At 36.3% G+C, this 16,320-nt stretch overlaps 1 protein-coding gene across 1 annotated transcript in view; it reads left to right on the top strand.

Annotated features, from left to right (window-relative positions):
* The window catches only part of WDR72 (WD repeat domain 72), a 91,187-nt gene extending 75,813 nt beyond the window's left edge, over nucleotides 1–15,374 (top strand). Inside the window, exons 18-19 of the mRNA XM_041469159.1 lie at nucleotides 9,441–9,539; nucleotides 15,319–15,374. Coding sequence (XP_041325093.1) covers nucleotides 9,441–9,539; nucleotides 15,319–15,374 — 155 coding nt within the window. The remainder of the gene's footprint in view (nucleotides 1–9,440; nucleotides 9,540–15,318) is intronic.
* The last annotated feature ends 946 nt before the right edge of the window (nucleotides 15,375–16,320 follow it).

Genomic DNA, 16,320 nt, shown 5'->3' with positions numbered 1-16,320 from the left:
CAGCCAAGAATCATGCATAATGTAACACAACTACTGCAAACAGTCCGCTCCTGATCATTTAAATTTCCTTCTTGCTCTTACCGGCATGAGGAGCTTGTATTTGAAGTAGTCCCTGATGAGATTTTGCCTTTTCATCCTTGGAGAATGTCCTTGTACATATTTATAGGACAAAGTAGAAGGATTACCTATGTGTGTTTTTTGCTTTTAGGGTATTAAATGTATTAATGTAAGAAATACATACCTTGGCACAGTATGATCACCTCAAAAATCTTTTGACTCTATGGAAAATAAAGGATCTAATGCTCTAAGCCTTTAAGTAATCATAGTCTGATTGGATCATGTTCATAAGATAGCTACTTTTAAATTGAATATGCAATTCCCTGTGAAAAATACAATTTCCATATCTTCCATTAATTTTTATGAAGAGGATTTTAGTAAGCAGCCCACTCCAAAAGGGCAGTGTTATTGCTAATCCACTGTCACCTTAGGGGTGAGAATAGATAGGCTACTCCAGCAACACTGCTAATGTTCAAAAAGGCAATTTGTTTAAAGGGTGGGCACAGAAGGAGAAGGAAGTGGAGTTCACAAATTAAAAAACTGCACAGCAGTTTCACTGCAAACCATCTACTAGTCATACAGTGCTATCCAATTAATCCATTACTCTTAGAAGAGGAATCCCTGTATATCCAGGTACAATCCTTGCCAAATATCTGGACACAATCATAGGCTTTTAGGATTACAAGTAACATAATAAAGGATAATGATCAAAAATTAAGCACACCAATACAGAATGCTTGGGTTAACTGGACTTGCCATGTGCACTGTAAGGCAGCAGTCTGTTAGGTTTAAAGTGAGATTAAGGAGTTGTGTAACCTGCAATTATGTTGGTTTTCATTAAAAAAAAATAAGATTATTTGGCTCAGTAGGGCCCTTCCTTATATTTACCTCTGTTTAATTGGATTTGGAACTGCTTAAACATCTTTGAGTTGGAGCTTATAAGAAGATGATCCCAGCTGTTTTTCAAAGCTTTAGACAGCAGGCAGACAACATGATCATGTCAAGACTCATACTAAAGCCTTAATCCTACTTTTTCATCAACTAGCACTACAGCTGAGTCTTTAACCTTCTAAGTACTAAATGTGCTTTGGACCTCTCACAATACATTTGCTGTCAAATGTTATTCTCTGATAATATTAATTTTTGCTTCCTTTCTAAAAAGTTTTTTAGAATAGGCTCTATCTATCTGAGGTTGGAGAGTTAGAGTGTAAGACTGTATTTTCAGTCCTTTTATTTTTAGTCCTTTTAAAAATACTGCTTACATACTGCTTGCATTTATTGAAGTCTGTTGTTCTCCATGGGGGCAAAGCAATGCATTGACATGTAGCTCACATTGCTGTAATGAATAATCAACTATATTGGTAACTATTTTTCAATGTACAGGAATTGTACATTGAATATATTTTGTTTTCAATAAGAAAGAAATGAGAACAACTTTAGTTTCATTCAGGTCTTTTTCCTAGGAACTGTCCCCATGACCAAAAGAAAATTTTCCAAATTTACAGCCTCAAAACATGCATTATTTTGTAACAGTGCATTATTTACTTTAATAATCCTAGGGTTGGAAAGAGATTAAATCTTCTAATGAGTTATTCCTGCACCTGTAAATAGTAGCCATGCAATGCAATAATCTGTGCTCCTCTCCTCTCCTCTCCTCTCCCCTCCTCTTTTTTTCCTTCTCTTTTCTCCTCCTCTGTCGGGTAGTGCTCCGATTTGTCCTAGTGACACAGGGCTGCCAGCAGGAAAGCAAGCGTAGTTAATGCTCAGCTGCTCAAACCAGTCAAGCAAGCTAGCAAGTCCCAGCTGTGCTACTTGATGTTTTTTGATTGCACCTAGTCCTCAATCTGTGAACTGTTTTCTGGACTTAGATTCATCAAGCTCTGCCGCTTTAAAAACTCATGCAGGCAGGCATCCTAGGATATGCCATTATAAGCTGCTGCCAGGGGATCTTCTAGGAGATAAATGGAATCTGTGTGAAGTAAATTAGTGTGAACCAGTCAATCTGTGTGTCAGCCTTGAGCCACATCCATGGGTAACTAGCTTGCTGACTGAAAAGTCCACTGTCTTTTGCCAATCAGAGGTCTCAGCCACCAGGAAGCAGTCCTATACAACATTAGTTTCTTGGAATAATGCTTGTTTCACCAGCTAGTGAAACTCTTCAGTATACAGTTCTGTACTGCTTGAGTTTACTTATTGCTTACAATTGAACTGAAAATCTTTTAAAGTCAGATAACATTTTAACAGTGGGGAGCATCACAGAAATGTCTTGGAAATAAGTACTTCCACTTTCCTACAGCAGCCATTCAGCAGAGTCATGCTGTGCTGCAGTTGGCTTTACCTCCCTATCAGTAATACATCTCCAAGGCCATAATGCAAAAGAATAACAATAATCTGGCCAGAAGAGGTTAATAAAGAGGCTCTGTGTATTTTTTTTTTCATGGATTAAGCTATTTCGACAGCTTTGATCGAGAGATGGGAAAACTATAAAAGCTGTAACACTCATATTATGCACAGGGACGTGTTAGTGTCGTAACCGTGCTGCACACATTCATTTAGTTTTGGTTTTAAAAGCAAATTGATGCAATATATAGCAAGAATTTCTCTGTAGAAAGGAGCTAAACCAGAATCCTCTGCAAGCTTCCTGATTAATGATTTTATATTTGAATACCAAATCAATCTGCTATCATGAAAATAATAATGTCAATGCTGTCAATTATGCAATTTTAAAGATAGGAAGTATTTCTTTGTTGGTTTTATAGTGCTAGGATTCACATCTGCACTGTGTACTCTGCAGCACCACTGGTCTAAAGTACAGAAACCAGGGGGAATTTTGCTGTATTTCTGTGGAAAAAGGTTCTTCATCCTTGGTGATTGGTGGCCAGGCACTGGAACAGACTCCCCAGGGATGTGGGCACAGCACCAAACAGCTCAAGAAGAGTTTGAATAATGCTGTCAGACACAGGGTGGGATTCTTGAGCATGGTGCAGTGCAGGGCCAGGAGTTGGACTTGATGACCCTTGTGGATCCCTTTTATCTCAGCATATTCTGTGATGTTTTTAGAAATTTGCATAGGTGAGGAAATGCTATATACTTTAATTAAAAAAGAGACTGATTATCTAGTAACTAGCAGTTTTTGGCTTTCTTTACTACTTCTGTAACCACTTTTTCTTTCCTATTGTCTCCCAATTACTGGTTGGTAAAAAAAAAAATGAGAGAGGGATAAACAATGTTAATCAAATAATTCAGTCTTTCTTACATCATGTTTGATTAAATGACACACTTAGGGAAATTGGAAAATAGAAATTTAGACTTTCTATCCAGAGAGAACATTGAGAAGAAGAAACAGTATATAACAATAGAAGAATTAATAAAAGGCAGTTTGGTGTTGCATTTTCCTTTCTAAAATCCTCCCAAGTTTTACAGAAGCTTGTTCTTCAGAGCTGTGCAGTAGATACTGTGTGGAATTTTATGGGAAAGTATTTTATTTCTTGCAGCAGAACCCACAGAGACAAATTTAACTAGTTAGGTGTTTTATAATATATACTACACAGAATACATGGTCAGAATCTGCTATAAATCACAACTAAGATCAAGACAACTGCTTTAAAATTGAGTGAATGTTTCATTGCACTAATGAAACAAAAATGGGATGTCCTTTGAGAGCATAATTTGTTACATGTCATTATATTTTAGTTGAGAGTAGTAGAGAAGTCCCTCAGGATGAATAAAACTTCAAGGTATATTGGGAAAGAATCACTGAAATTTTCAATTTTTCTGTTTGGAGGAATGCTGCCCTCATAGACATAGGGAGAGAAGAAAATGGACTTTTGAGGGGTTTTTTTATGTATTAAAACCTTTCTCACATACAGAAGGAAAAATGTTCTCTAGTTGCAATTTATTTGGCGAGTGGCACGAGCTGTTTGCAGGTGTTTTTGAAGTGCAAGAGCCAGCTCAGGCTTCCCAGGCATGTGGGCTGGTTGTTCTGCAAACTGAGCTCTGCCATCAGGTCCTACTTCTGTGTTCATTGTAATGGATTCAAGTTACAGGACCTTCCAGTTTGGCTGGTTCCATACTGGCTTATTTCAATTTCCATGTACTGCAGCATTCACTTCAGAATAATAATGTGTTTCTTTAGGTTAATATATTTTTTTTAATTAAAATGTAATGGAAACTGAGCCAATGTGATATTTAATTATCAGAAGATAACAACCAGCAATTCTCAATTAAATGACAACTACATACCTCTGTGCAGATTTTTTCAAGTTACACTAAAATTTATTAAATGACCGGCATCTGATGTCTTCTGTCAGTGAAATGAATTTTTGGTTTGTAGAGCCTGAGAAATGGTCTAGAAAGAAAATATGGTTCGATTCACTAAGGATGAGGACAGGAATCTAGATTGAGGTAGGATTAATCTTCTGCAAAGAGACAGGATGGGGAAGAAAAAGCAAGATAACAATTTCTCAGGAAAGAATCTGGATCACAAGCTGAGCATGAGTCAACAGCATTCCTGCTGTGGCAACAAAGGCAAGCACCGTACCAGGGAGTGTTACCTGGCAAACCTTTTCTCAAACAAGAAGTTGCATATTAAGCCAAGAGGGAATAGGCAGACAGACAAAATGAGGTGCCTCCCTGTGTGAGAAGACTATGGAGTTTGCCATGTCAAAGTGAGTTAGGGTGTAGGATGTAAAGGATGCAAAACATCCTTTACACATTTAAGGAAAAACTGAAGAAATTTGTGAAACAGATATCTACTGTGAGTTATTACAGGACGGAAAGAAAATTCTTTGTAATTCCTTGAGTTTCAGATTAGACTTTAGGAGAAATTTCTGATAAAGTATTATTTTATGGTTGTTGGACTCTTAAACTGATAATTTTTAGTTTCAGCAAATATGGATGTTCTTAAACTTTTCATTATATTTTTATGATATCTATGAAATGTGCTTTTAAAATAGTACTCAAAGCATTTATTGCTCCATCAAACTTCTTAGGTATAATACAGTAACTGCCTTTAGAAGCCAAACAGCTGAGAAGTGACATTGCAGCACAATTGTTTTATCCATTTACAAAAATTAAAAAATGCCACCATTTTGTTTCCCTTTACAACTTTTTTTTTTTCCCCATGCAGTTTTATTTAGATTCAGGTTGCTTTGTATTCCATATTGAACCTTAAATATATTTATCACCTGTATCCCCTCTAACATCTTCGAATGAAAAATAATTTTTGTTCCCCTATCCAGTCATTTTGAATGACAAATAAGTTCTTGTTTTCCCTGCAGACAGACTGTCTTTAAGTCACTAATCCACCTTATCAATAACACAGGCGTCTTATCAGAAAATGCTAAATGTTTTAGTTGTCTGAGTTATGCAAACTTCTTTCTCTGGTGTGTCTGCTGTCTAAAAATTGGTATGCAGAGCATGTTTTTTAAACTTCAGTGTAGGATATTTACGGAGTTTCAACCAAACGTGTAGAAATAAATGATTATGGTGAATTGTTGTGTATTTCGTGATTAAGCTGTGTTCACAAAGAACAGCTTCAACAGTTTGATCAAAGACTGTTCTTTAGAGACTGATCACCAGTATATTTTTGGAAATTATTTGCTTTTATTGTGTGGAATTGTTTTAAATGTTTTGAAACTAGATACATAAATGTTTCATTAAATGCTACTATTTTATGACATTGCTTTACTATTCTAAATCCCATATCTATATTAATGACTTTTTCTGTTTCAATAATGTAAGAAAATGGGTATCAAGTTTAGTAAACAAATCCTAAGAGCTCAATAAGAAGCATCAGAAAAAAATTCTACAATTCTCAAGATTGATCCTGTGCAATGAAGATTTATGTCATCTTTATATGCTAAGTTCAAGGTCATTTGCTTCTATGAAATATGTGCTTTTACCTTATTTCCATGCTAACAAAGGTAATCTCTACTGTCCATGTAACAATGGAAATGACACTGCACTGAATAGAAAGAAAATGTTATTGGAGTTATAATATCAGAAATAGTTTTAACTTGCTTAGGACTCGTAGATTTGGGGCTCATTTATACTCTATTTATGTCGCTTTGACGACAGAGATTACCTTTCAGAGGGAAGCAAAAGTAATTTTAAGGTCCATTTAAACCCAAAGTAGGACAGAGTGTCTTCTGAATAAAGATGACACTGTTTATGTTTAAATAACTTAAATTCCATCAGCATCCTCAGTATAAGCAATTCAGAACTCTCTTTCTCCTATTGATATTTGTACATAAAATCCTATTCCCCTAAGAGAACTTGCAGTAAAGTAGGTGTTAGTGCTGAGATTTTTTTTATATATTTTTCCTTGATTATATAATGCCATTTTTACTTTCACTCTTTATTTGGGCCAGACTGTACTTTCCTTATTTTTAACTTTCAATTCCCTTTGTTCTTCTATGATATTTTTAAGAAACCTTTTTTTTATTTTTTTCCAGTTGAGCATATAATGTGGTGTTTCAGAAAAGATCTGAAGGTCTCTGCCTTGGTTCCTTTCTTGCTCACTGCATGCACTTATTATGTAACTTCATAAGCCAGGGTCTTGTGAAGTTTATTTGCCTGGTTTTGCCTAGGAAGGTGTGTGCACTTCTGAGCAGGTGACAGGGCTGAGGGACACTTCCCTTCCTTGCACCAGGGACCCAATCCCAGCCTGTCTCCTGGTTTTCTGAAACAAGCACTTCCCTCCTTTCACTCACACTTGCTGGACTGCCTTCTTTGGCAGCCGTTTTTGCACAAGTTGTCCAGAATTCTGTCTTTCTGTCCCCATGAAAACCCTTTCCACCCCTGCTTTCCACTCCCTTTAAACTGTTTCTAATGACCAGCTATTTCTGCAAGTGTTTCATGCTTTTTGGCATTTTTCAGCTCTCTGAGCTCTGCCTGTCATTCCTTTTCTTATTTTTGTATTTCTTGGCTTTTAATGACTCCATACTCTCCCAGATTTCCCCAAATCTCTGCAGTACCAACTCAGATACACCAACTGGAAATCCTCCTGTTTTGTCCAAGCATCTTGCTGTCCTGTCTTGGTTTCTTTCTTGTTCATTTCACACCTTCCTTGTGAGGTACCTCATCTGTGTATGGATCTGCTTCTAGTTGGGATTTATTTGTTATGCTCTGAGTTATCTCTCAGCTAAATCTGGTATCTTCACTGAGAATACTGTTCAGTACTGTGTTGTAAAATCCATCTGGTCAATTGAAATTATCTGGCTTGTGCTGACATGGCCTGGGAAGGAGCAGAGCACTTGAGCAGGTTTGTTTTAGTCCCATACAAGGCAGTTGGAGCACAGCCTTCCAGTAAGGGAAGTCTCTGCCAGCTCCTGCCTGGGACTGCGGAACTATCTTCCCTCTTTGGATCACTGTGAGACTTCTTGACTGGGGAAAAATACACAATTCATTTTGAAATGCTGATTCTGAATTTTTGGTGACTACTATTAGACCAAAACAGACAGGTCTTGTGATTTTTTTGCTTTCTCTCCAAAGGCATAGCTGTACTTTTTGTTTTCTCTCTCTCATCACAGGAAATTTTCCTATTGTTCTACTTCAGAGTAGTTCTGACTTTTAAATTCATGCTGCTGTAATGACTCAATGTGTCAGCACAGTGCAGCTGACTCCACTGTATGAAGAACTATTTTAAAAAAAAGTGTTCTAAAAATTTGGCATAAAATTATATTTATTTTTAAATATGACATGAATACTTGTATATTCTAATTTTCTTTTGAAGGGGAAATATTCACTTAGTGTATTTGAAAATTATTTACATTTTGTAAAAAGAGAAAAGCACAGATATCTTTGAAGATATTTCTTCCTTTACATATAATAGGTTTTTTATGTGTGAAAAAGAACATTTGTTATTTGTTACTGTAATTGTTCTTCAGTGTCAACTCACCCCATGCAGATTATCATGTCAACACTTCCTGCTTTACCTGGGCAGGGTTTTAAATACTGATTTGTTGCTATTCAAGGCAAACCCTTTAAGCAAAATTTACTGGTTTTTTGTTTTTTCAGGTGAAATGCATGGTGTCACTATCATAGATTTTATTATATATTAGGTTTTAATATTACATTTTCAAGGTTCTAATTCCACAATAGTATTGAAGCCCTGATTGCTTCAAACAGACTCTGTGTAGCTGCGAGAGTCAAGAATAATGGAACCTTTTGGTGACCTGGGATCAATAGCTGCAAACCCATGGAAAGCACAGAGCACTGAAGTGGAATATGTGTCTTTTGAGTTCCTCATGTCTGCATACTGCCCTGAGGCCTTCTTGATTCACTCATAATCCTGGAAAATTTAAATAGGTGTTAGAATTACATAATCCTTTAGCAAATATTCATTTGGTCTAAAAAAAAAGTAAATTATCAAAATTTATAAGAGAAGGAATTTCTCTTTTGAAAAGAAAACTGAAGAACATGGAGTTTGTGCATAGCCATTGGTATCCCCGCCCCCAGAAATTTGGAACTTTGCTTAGTTTTCTAGACATTACAAAGAAAAGAAGTGTTTTCTAACCACTGCTATTATCTTAGGAAATAGGATCAGCTAAGAGTTTTAACAGGATAGAAAAATCAAGAACTAGTTTTTACTGTGCTATTATTCTATAATGTACCACTTATAATTGTACTTCATCTTCAAGCTGTATTTGTGGCTCCTTGTAGAGATATGAAGCAGAAGAGAGGGAAATGGACTTTGACAAGGGAAGCATCTCTCTTCTCCTCAAGAAAAGTTTCTTGGGATTTGTTCAAAAGCCAAGTGAATTAAAAAGTCATATATAGACTGGTAATTGTTTCCCTGAAAATATTTGTATGCTCAGAAATGGAAATGTTTTTAGCAGTTAAGTAAAACATGTAACCAAATTTGGTAATCCTTAAACTGCTATTCAGTCTGGGTTTCAGTGTATATTGGAATTATGAGTAGCTTTCTTACACATTTCAGCTTGTTGTATACAACATATTTTCATCTTAAAACATACACCATTTCTCTCCCTGCTGAATGACTCCAGTAATTACAAAACCATCTGATTGATCTTTTATGTTGTTTACTGGCTTCTTTGGTGAAACAGACAAGCATTTTTTATGACTTCTAAATTATTTTATTATTTTAGGATTCTGTAAGAAAAAGCTGGTTTACTACTTCAGAGGGACCTCATTTAAGCTGATGCCTCAAACTGCACCCTGCATACATTCCTGTCTCTAGATTTTTCAACTGTCCTGTGGTTGCATATAAGTAGTTTGTGTTTCTGGGTTTTTTTTTCAATCTGTTATTTGTGTTTACAAATTATGTCTTCAGCATTGAAGGCTCTGCAGAAAGCCAGGAAGTGTTGATTTTGGCATACATTACATTTCTCCCTCCCTGTGTTTTATTCTTATTGCTCCAGTCAGTGTGCTGAAGCATGACAAGAGCTCCAAGTCAGCAAACTTCCAAGATGTGGAGGATACGTCTGACAGATGTGTCTTGGAAGAGTCTGAGAGTCCAGGTGAGAGGCATTTAAAGACAACTACCAAGTATCAAGTGATAAATCTGACACAGCTTTTGGGTCTGTAAAAAAAGCAGATTGTAATGCTGTTTCCTTTTTAGCAGCTGCAATGTCAAATTAATGGTCACCTCCAGGGGTCACAGTGTGGAGCTGTTATCCTTTCCTCTTTCATCAGGAGTTCAGGTCTGAAAAAGGATAAAGGCTTTATGACCAAAAAGAAAGCTGACACTACTAGTTCATTATAATTACTTTTGGACTATACTGCTTACTTAATATATGTACAATGTCTGACCCTTTGAAGGTAGCGTGAGATTATGAAAAATTAGAAGTACTGTATATACTGCAGCTGAATGCAGCAGTGGACACTCAAACACCGTATCTCTGGAGGAAAGCAAATTGGTGGCATTAAATAGCTTGATTCTTTCCTTTAAATCAGCTCACAATCATTATTTCATTTTAATGACTCTTAACATTGATTCAGCTAAATACAGGAACATCCATAAAGTGCATCCTTTTTGGTAACCGAAAGATTTATCTTCATGTAGTTTCATTATCTTTCTCGTTATGGAACATCTATGAAATTTATTAAATGAATCCCAAAAGGAAACAATTAAATATAAATTGTATCGAGTCACAGCTGATTAAAAACATTCTGTGCGACTAAATACCAAGATCTTTTAAGCAAACTGTGAGCTTGACCCATATACACCACACACATAACCTGCACACAGTCCTCATTAGTGAAAGAGTTAAACATCTTTCTTCACTTGGTATTTTCCTTCCTGTTTTATCTGGTTTCTCTGTACCCTCCTGCATCTTTGTGTGCTGATCCGTGTATCATATTTTTGATTCATCGTCTCTGTGGCCTGTCAGCTTAGTTAAGAGATTTCCAAGTCTTGCAGCCTGTGCTGACAGGGGGCAGCTGCCAACAGTCCCCTGATCCTTCCCCAAGGAACACTGCTGAGATTTAATTTTCAGTCAAAGGGTGCAGTCTGAAATCCATGTCAGGTCCCCTAAGTCATCTCAGAACCCGGATAGGACCCATGTCTGGGGGATTATATTTCAGCACGCTCCACTCTTCCAAGATTCCTTGGGAGTTCAACTACTGTCATATACCTGATTTGAACTACATTCTCTTTTCATCTTTTCCAGAGAAATGAACACCAGTATATGTTACAATAATTGAAACCAATGAATTGTAAATCTCTATTCATTTTAAAACCACATAGACTTGGACTCAATGTTGTCCAGCAGAAACCACCATGAGATTTAGAAAGAAATAGGTAATCTACTCAGAAAGGAGACAGGTTTGACTATCTGTGGTGTTTAGTATCTCCTTAAGAAACCATCTGAAGTAACTTCAACAACAGTTATGGGCTGAATTATGGATTGTCCAAGATTTGATCAGTTTTGAAGTGAGAAAGGATTAAAGCAAGGCGGCACTACAGTGTTCAGGGGAGAATTAATGTACCTTAAAAATAACTAATTTTAACGTTAAATTAATTCTCTCTGGCAAAGTGTGCCTGTTTGGAGGGGAACTTACATAGCCAATTCCTCACTCTGCATATCTGTATGAAGCAATGGAAAGAATAAAAGCCTTTCAGGAGGTGAATATTGACTGGCAAAAATTCATGTTGATAAAGCATCCAAACTTAAAAACTGAGTTCCAGTCGGTCCATCTGACATCATTAAACTAGTAATAAACAATGAATTACTCTGGCTTTTGTTTCTGTCCATTCCTGCATTTTAAGACATCTTGTCTTATAGGTCTGAAAACCTCAGGAGATTTCACTACTGGTCTCACTGCTTTCCACTGAGAATTTGTGGCTTGGTTGTCATGGAGACATCGTATTTCTCCAAGAATTGCTCATATTGATCCGTGGACAGGCGTAAATGGCCAGGCGAATGTGAGGAGTAAAGGGGGTTGGGCAGTACTATAAAATGACCAGAGGTTATGGGTCGGAAATAAGCTCATAGCAAACACTTAGGTAAAGAGAAAGAAACAGTTTCATTTTGTTTCAGGATTTCGTTTTTGCACTTTATGCCATTGTCTTCTTTCACTATAGACTGAAAGAAACTTGTTAGTCACTTGTCATGTCAGATCTTTGGTGCTTGTCCTGACACAGCTGTCAGCCTTCCAGCTCTGTGCAGTTCAGGGACACACAACAAAGAGCTAGGAACATGAATTATTTATTGCTCCTTGTGCGGATGAAATTCTGTGATAAGAAATTAAGACACTTCTGACAGAAGTGCTTGTTTGAAAGGAAAGATTTGGTAACACAATACATTTACTTAAAGCTTACCATTTACTTTTAGTAGCAAACATTGAAACAATAATATGACATTCAGTTGACTATGATTTTCTCAGGTGCTTTACCTTTGAATCATGGAACCTGAGAGTGCTTGGGAGGTCAGCATTTCCTTTGGTGAAATCTGTGACTTAAGAATCTTTCTCACACATATGCAAAGTCTGGGCAAACTTACAAACTTATAAGTTTTTATTAATAAATCTATAGTCTCTTGTGCTTCACTTAAAAGATGTTGTCATAGGTGCAAGAGTGATGTTAAGAAATATATTTTTTTTATTATGTCTTCTGATGAGGAAAAGGTGAAAATATAACAATATACCTGGAAGGAATTCCAACAATTGCTAGAAAGAGTTCTTTATTACTACTTCTACTAGATTCAGGAAGGCTGTAGAGCAGCCATTAACACACCTATCTGTACACTGTGGTTTTTGGTGGTGAACGGTGCAGTCTCTTTCACTGACATTAGAAGGAGCTTTATTTCCAAAGTGATCTTTGTTTTCAAAAATCACATGAAGCTTGCTCTGTTTGTTTTATTTTCCCATTTTCTTTGTCTGCACATGTTCTCACTGCTCTGCGCATTGGCTTCCAGAAATTGTGGGAGGCAGATACTCAAATGAATAGCAGGAATCCATTTGACTACCCAAGACACCAATCCAAGATTTACCTGTGATTTCTTATGTTTAATGTGTGATCTGAACTACTCTCAGATAGGTAATGAAACCCCTCAACCTGCACTTTTCTCTTGGATAATTCACAGTAAACACTTTTCACAAGTGATGGACACAGGTAAATGTCAGACTGTGGTTTCTTGTCTAAATGAAATGGATTTTAGTTTCTCCCTTCATGTGGCTACAGGCTGCCATTATCTGTGATAGTGGTTCCTGTCTATTTTAGGCCCCACACAGAGGAGATGCTGGGCTTCTCTCCCAGATGCCTAATAGTAGGTTTATCACTGCCATTTTTTCCCCACATGCTGAGGACTACTCCTGTTTGACATGCAAAGCCTTGGCTTTTCAAGTTTGTCTCTGCTCTGGCCTTGAACATAATAATCAGATAAGAATTCCAACAGTTTTCTGTAGAACTTGACTTTTAGTCATATCAATCTCCCCTAAAGAATTCACTATCCCATAAAGTGCTTCTTTCTTCAAATAAATATTCCCAGCAGTTTTCCATTTTACTATAAGAATTTTCCACATTTAAGGGAACTGAAAAAGAAGCTGAAAGTGGGTGTCCATGGCTGTGTTAGTTAGACTTCTATGTCTGAGCTATTCACCTGAACTTTCGTGTACAAACAGTGGTGGAAAATTTACACCCTAGATGCAGATCATCTTGTCCAAAGGGAGTTGCTTGAAATGGTTCCTGAGGGGGTTGAAAATGCTCTGAATTTTGTTAGAGGATTTTTCCTACGAGGACTGTAGCAGGACTAAACACAGCTTGAGGTGTCATAGCTTTCATGAGTGGGGCAGTCCCACTAAGGACAGTTCTGCAAGTGCAGCTCCTGTGGGAAAAAGGAATAGATTTGAGCTGAAGTCACAAGAAACCATGTAGACACAGATGCCTCTTCCCTCTTATTTTCCCCAAAAGACTCATTGAAGTAGAGTAGGAAATAGACTATTACTTCACTTGGTAATAGAGGGAAAATGAGCCTCACTAATGGAAGATTGAATTGGAAGCTGTAAATGGAAAGTATAGCGTTTTCCATCTTTTGGATAGAAACCATGTAAATGGTAAAACCTGTGTATGCTTATGGCCTGTAGTGTCAAACAGTCTCTGCCTGGTCCCTTCTGCAGCTCATGATCTCTCCCATCCCTTCATTCCAAAACCATTGCACATAATAAATTTTCTCTCTTCAATCTTTCACTTTTCAGGACAGAATGTAATTCTGGGTGCATAACAGATAATAAGGAAAATCCAAGCAGTTTTCTCAGTCTTGCTTAATTGCTTGTCCTATTTAGAGACCTTGACACAGAAATGGGAAAGGTCTCTGACTGTCCCTGAAATAGTGTGTGAGAGGCAGAACTGCAACAAATAGAAATAAAAATGTATTATTAGTCACACTGTCCTTGAAAATATAGCACTAAAATATGTGACTATCTTGTTATCAGGCAAGTTATAATTACTGCATCAAATATTCACTTACCAGCTCCAAGTTCCATCCACTGAAGAGTGTTTTTAAAATCAGCATTGTTGCTGATTTTATCTATGAACACAGGCAGAATGAAAAAGTAAATATTCAGTACATTTCCAGGTACAAAGCACCCTAGAAAGTAATGATTTTCTGTGTTTGCATGCTCATGAAAAGCAGGAGGCAGTAAATGAGGACTGACCTGGGAATGGGGTGCTGGAGGCTGTTGCTGGTGAGGATGCTGGAGCAAGAAGAAGATGCAATGCAGGGGCAGCCCACTGGTCACAGGCACTCCTGGCTAAGGGACTGTGTATAAAATGTCAGTGCCCAGGAATTATTCCAGAAAGAAGTTCTGGAATTTCCAGCATAGGAATGGCTGAATTTATCATCATTTCACTGCAGTAGGTGTAGTGTCATATCCTATCAGTGTTCTGTGTTACTAGAATCATGACTCATATGTTTTGGTTTGATTTGTGATTTTTTTGTTTGTTTTTGGTTTTGTTTTTTTAATAGCAAATTAAACTGTAGACTCAGAAGACTGCCTAATAGTCATCAAGAAAATGCCTCTCTGTGTCTATGATACAGATAGACAGAAAAGTCACAGATAATACGATAAATTTACAAGATATTCATTAGATGGGAATAAAAGAATGTGTGCTGCTTTCTCAGTGTTCATATAGTCATGAGAGGTGTGGTGGTACCTGTTTGAGCAGTGTTTCTAATGCAAATAATATTTAAAATTCAGGTTGCAAATGTTACCGTGCCTCAAATTAAAAGAAATTATAAATATAAAAATTGGTGATTGAAAGCTTTTCTGTGAAATTCTAAAATACCTTCACAGGATTAAAATAAAATATAACATTACTTCTGTTTACAGCTATTGTAGGATTATTTCTGCTAAGAGAAAATGTATATAATTTGACAATTATTTTTGCAGAGGAAACATTAAACCCTATTAATTCAAAATAGAAATTATCTTTCTGCTGATCCACTGGAGCACTTTCCTTTAAAATGAAAGGAAGAAGCAGAAGTCTGTGCAGGAGAAGAGTTTTGAGGAATGCCATACATTTTATTGAGCTGTTTCAGGTTCCATATTGCTTCCTGTGGTATATGAAATATAATGTGAACAGTCTTCTGAAAGTAGATTTCTGCACTTTTAACACTAACTTTTAACTTTTAACACTAAAATTTTATTCCATTACAAAAATTATAGACTTTGTTACTCTATAAAAACACTGTAAAATAACATATATTTTAGTAACAAAGTTTCAGCTATTACCTCATATTGTAAAATCATTAAACCTCAAATTGTAAATCATTAAGAAATCATGCATTTCTTTTCCAGATGACATGAAGCAACATCCCTGGATATCTAAGGTGTGCTCCTGTAAGGTGTGTTAGAAAAAACCACTGAGATGAAAGAATTAGAAGATGTAGAAGGACTGCCAAGAAATAGGACATATATGGTGTGGTGGATATGAAATGGCTTTTTGTATTTATTATGATATCTTTAACAATTCATTTTCAGAAAAAATAACTTCCATGAGATCAGCTTCTTTTGGCTGGTTTATTGGCTTCAATTCACACTCCCATCACTAATAGATTTACATATATATTTACATAAATTTGAGTAGTTTTAATATAGAAAATATCAACTCTTCATCTTTGGATATCATTCACTTGTTTATGTAGTGATCTTTAGAACTTTGATTGCCATTAAACAATTATATCAATTTTAGTATTGTTTTACATACATAAAATTTAAATTTTTCTCCCTTTTTCCTGATGATTTTTCTTATCAATAGCATTTTAACACTGAGCGAAGCCAAATGCATTTCAAATAATTAGAAAATTTATTTTTACTGAAAATAGAAATTCACAGTTTGAATTAAACATGGAATATTTAGAACTAAAAAACAAAAAGTATTCTGTGCACTGGTTATCAATTTCAATTGATATTATTCTGTGCATTTGTTATCAATTTCCCATTCTGAGAGAATGGGAAATTGATAACAAATCTGGCCATGTCTAGGATGCAAATTTTCCTTTTCTCTAAAAACTGCCATTACCATCATCTGTAGAAATGTAGTACCAGTATGGACTGGAGAAACCCATTGGGGTCCTCTTCTGAAATTATATACTTCATTGAATACCAATTTGTGCTCATTGGGAAAAGCAGCTATACATTTTTTACTTGAGTGCTATGGGTTCATTTTTGCATTTCTTGTGCTGGATGTGTGGAATAATATCATTGATGCATTTATACTTGCACAACACAACTGAGAGCAGAACATGTCTTTAGCTAACATATATCCTCCTCTTAACTTTTGTGGCTGAATGAGAGTTG

This window comes from Pyrgilauda ruficollis, unplaced genomic scaffold (genome assembly GCF_017590135.1).
Source record: "Pyrgilauda ruficollis isolate IOZ18807 unplaced genomic scaffold, ASM1759013v1 scaffold23, whole genome shotgun sequence".
Taxonomy (NCBI): domain Eukaryota; kingdom Metazoa; phylum Chordata; class Aves; order Passeriformes; family Passeridae; genus Pyrgilauda; species Pyrgilauda ruficollis.
The sequence above is the reverse complement of the archived record's forward strand: the minus strand, read 5'-3'. Positions and strand labels throughout refer to the sequence as shown.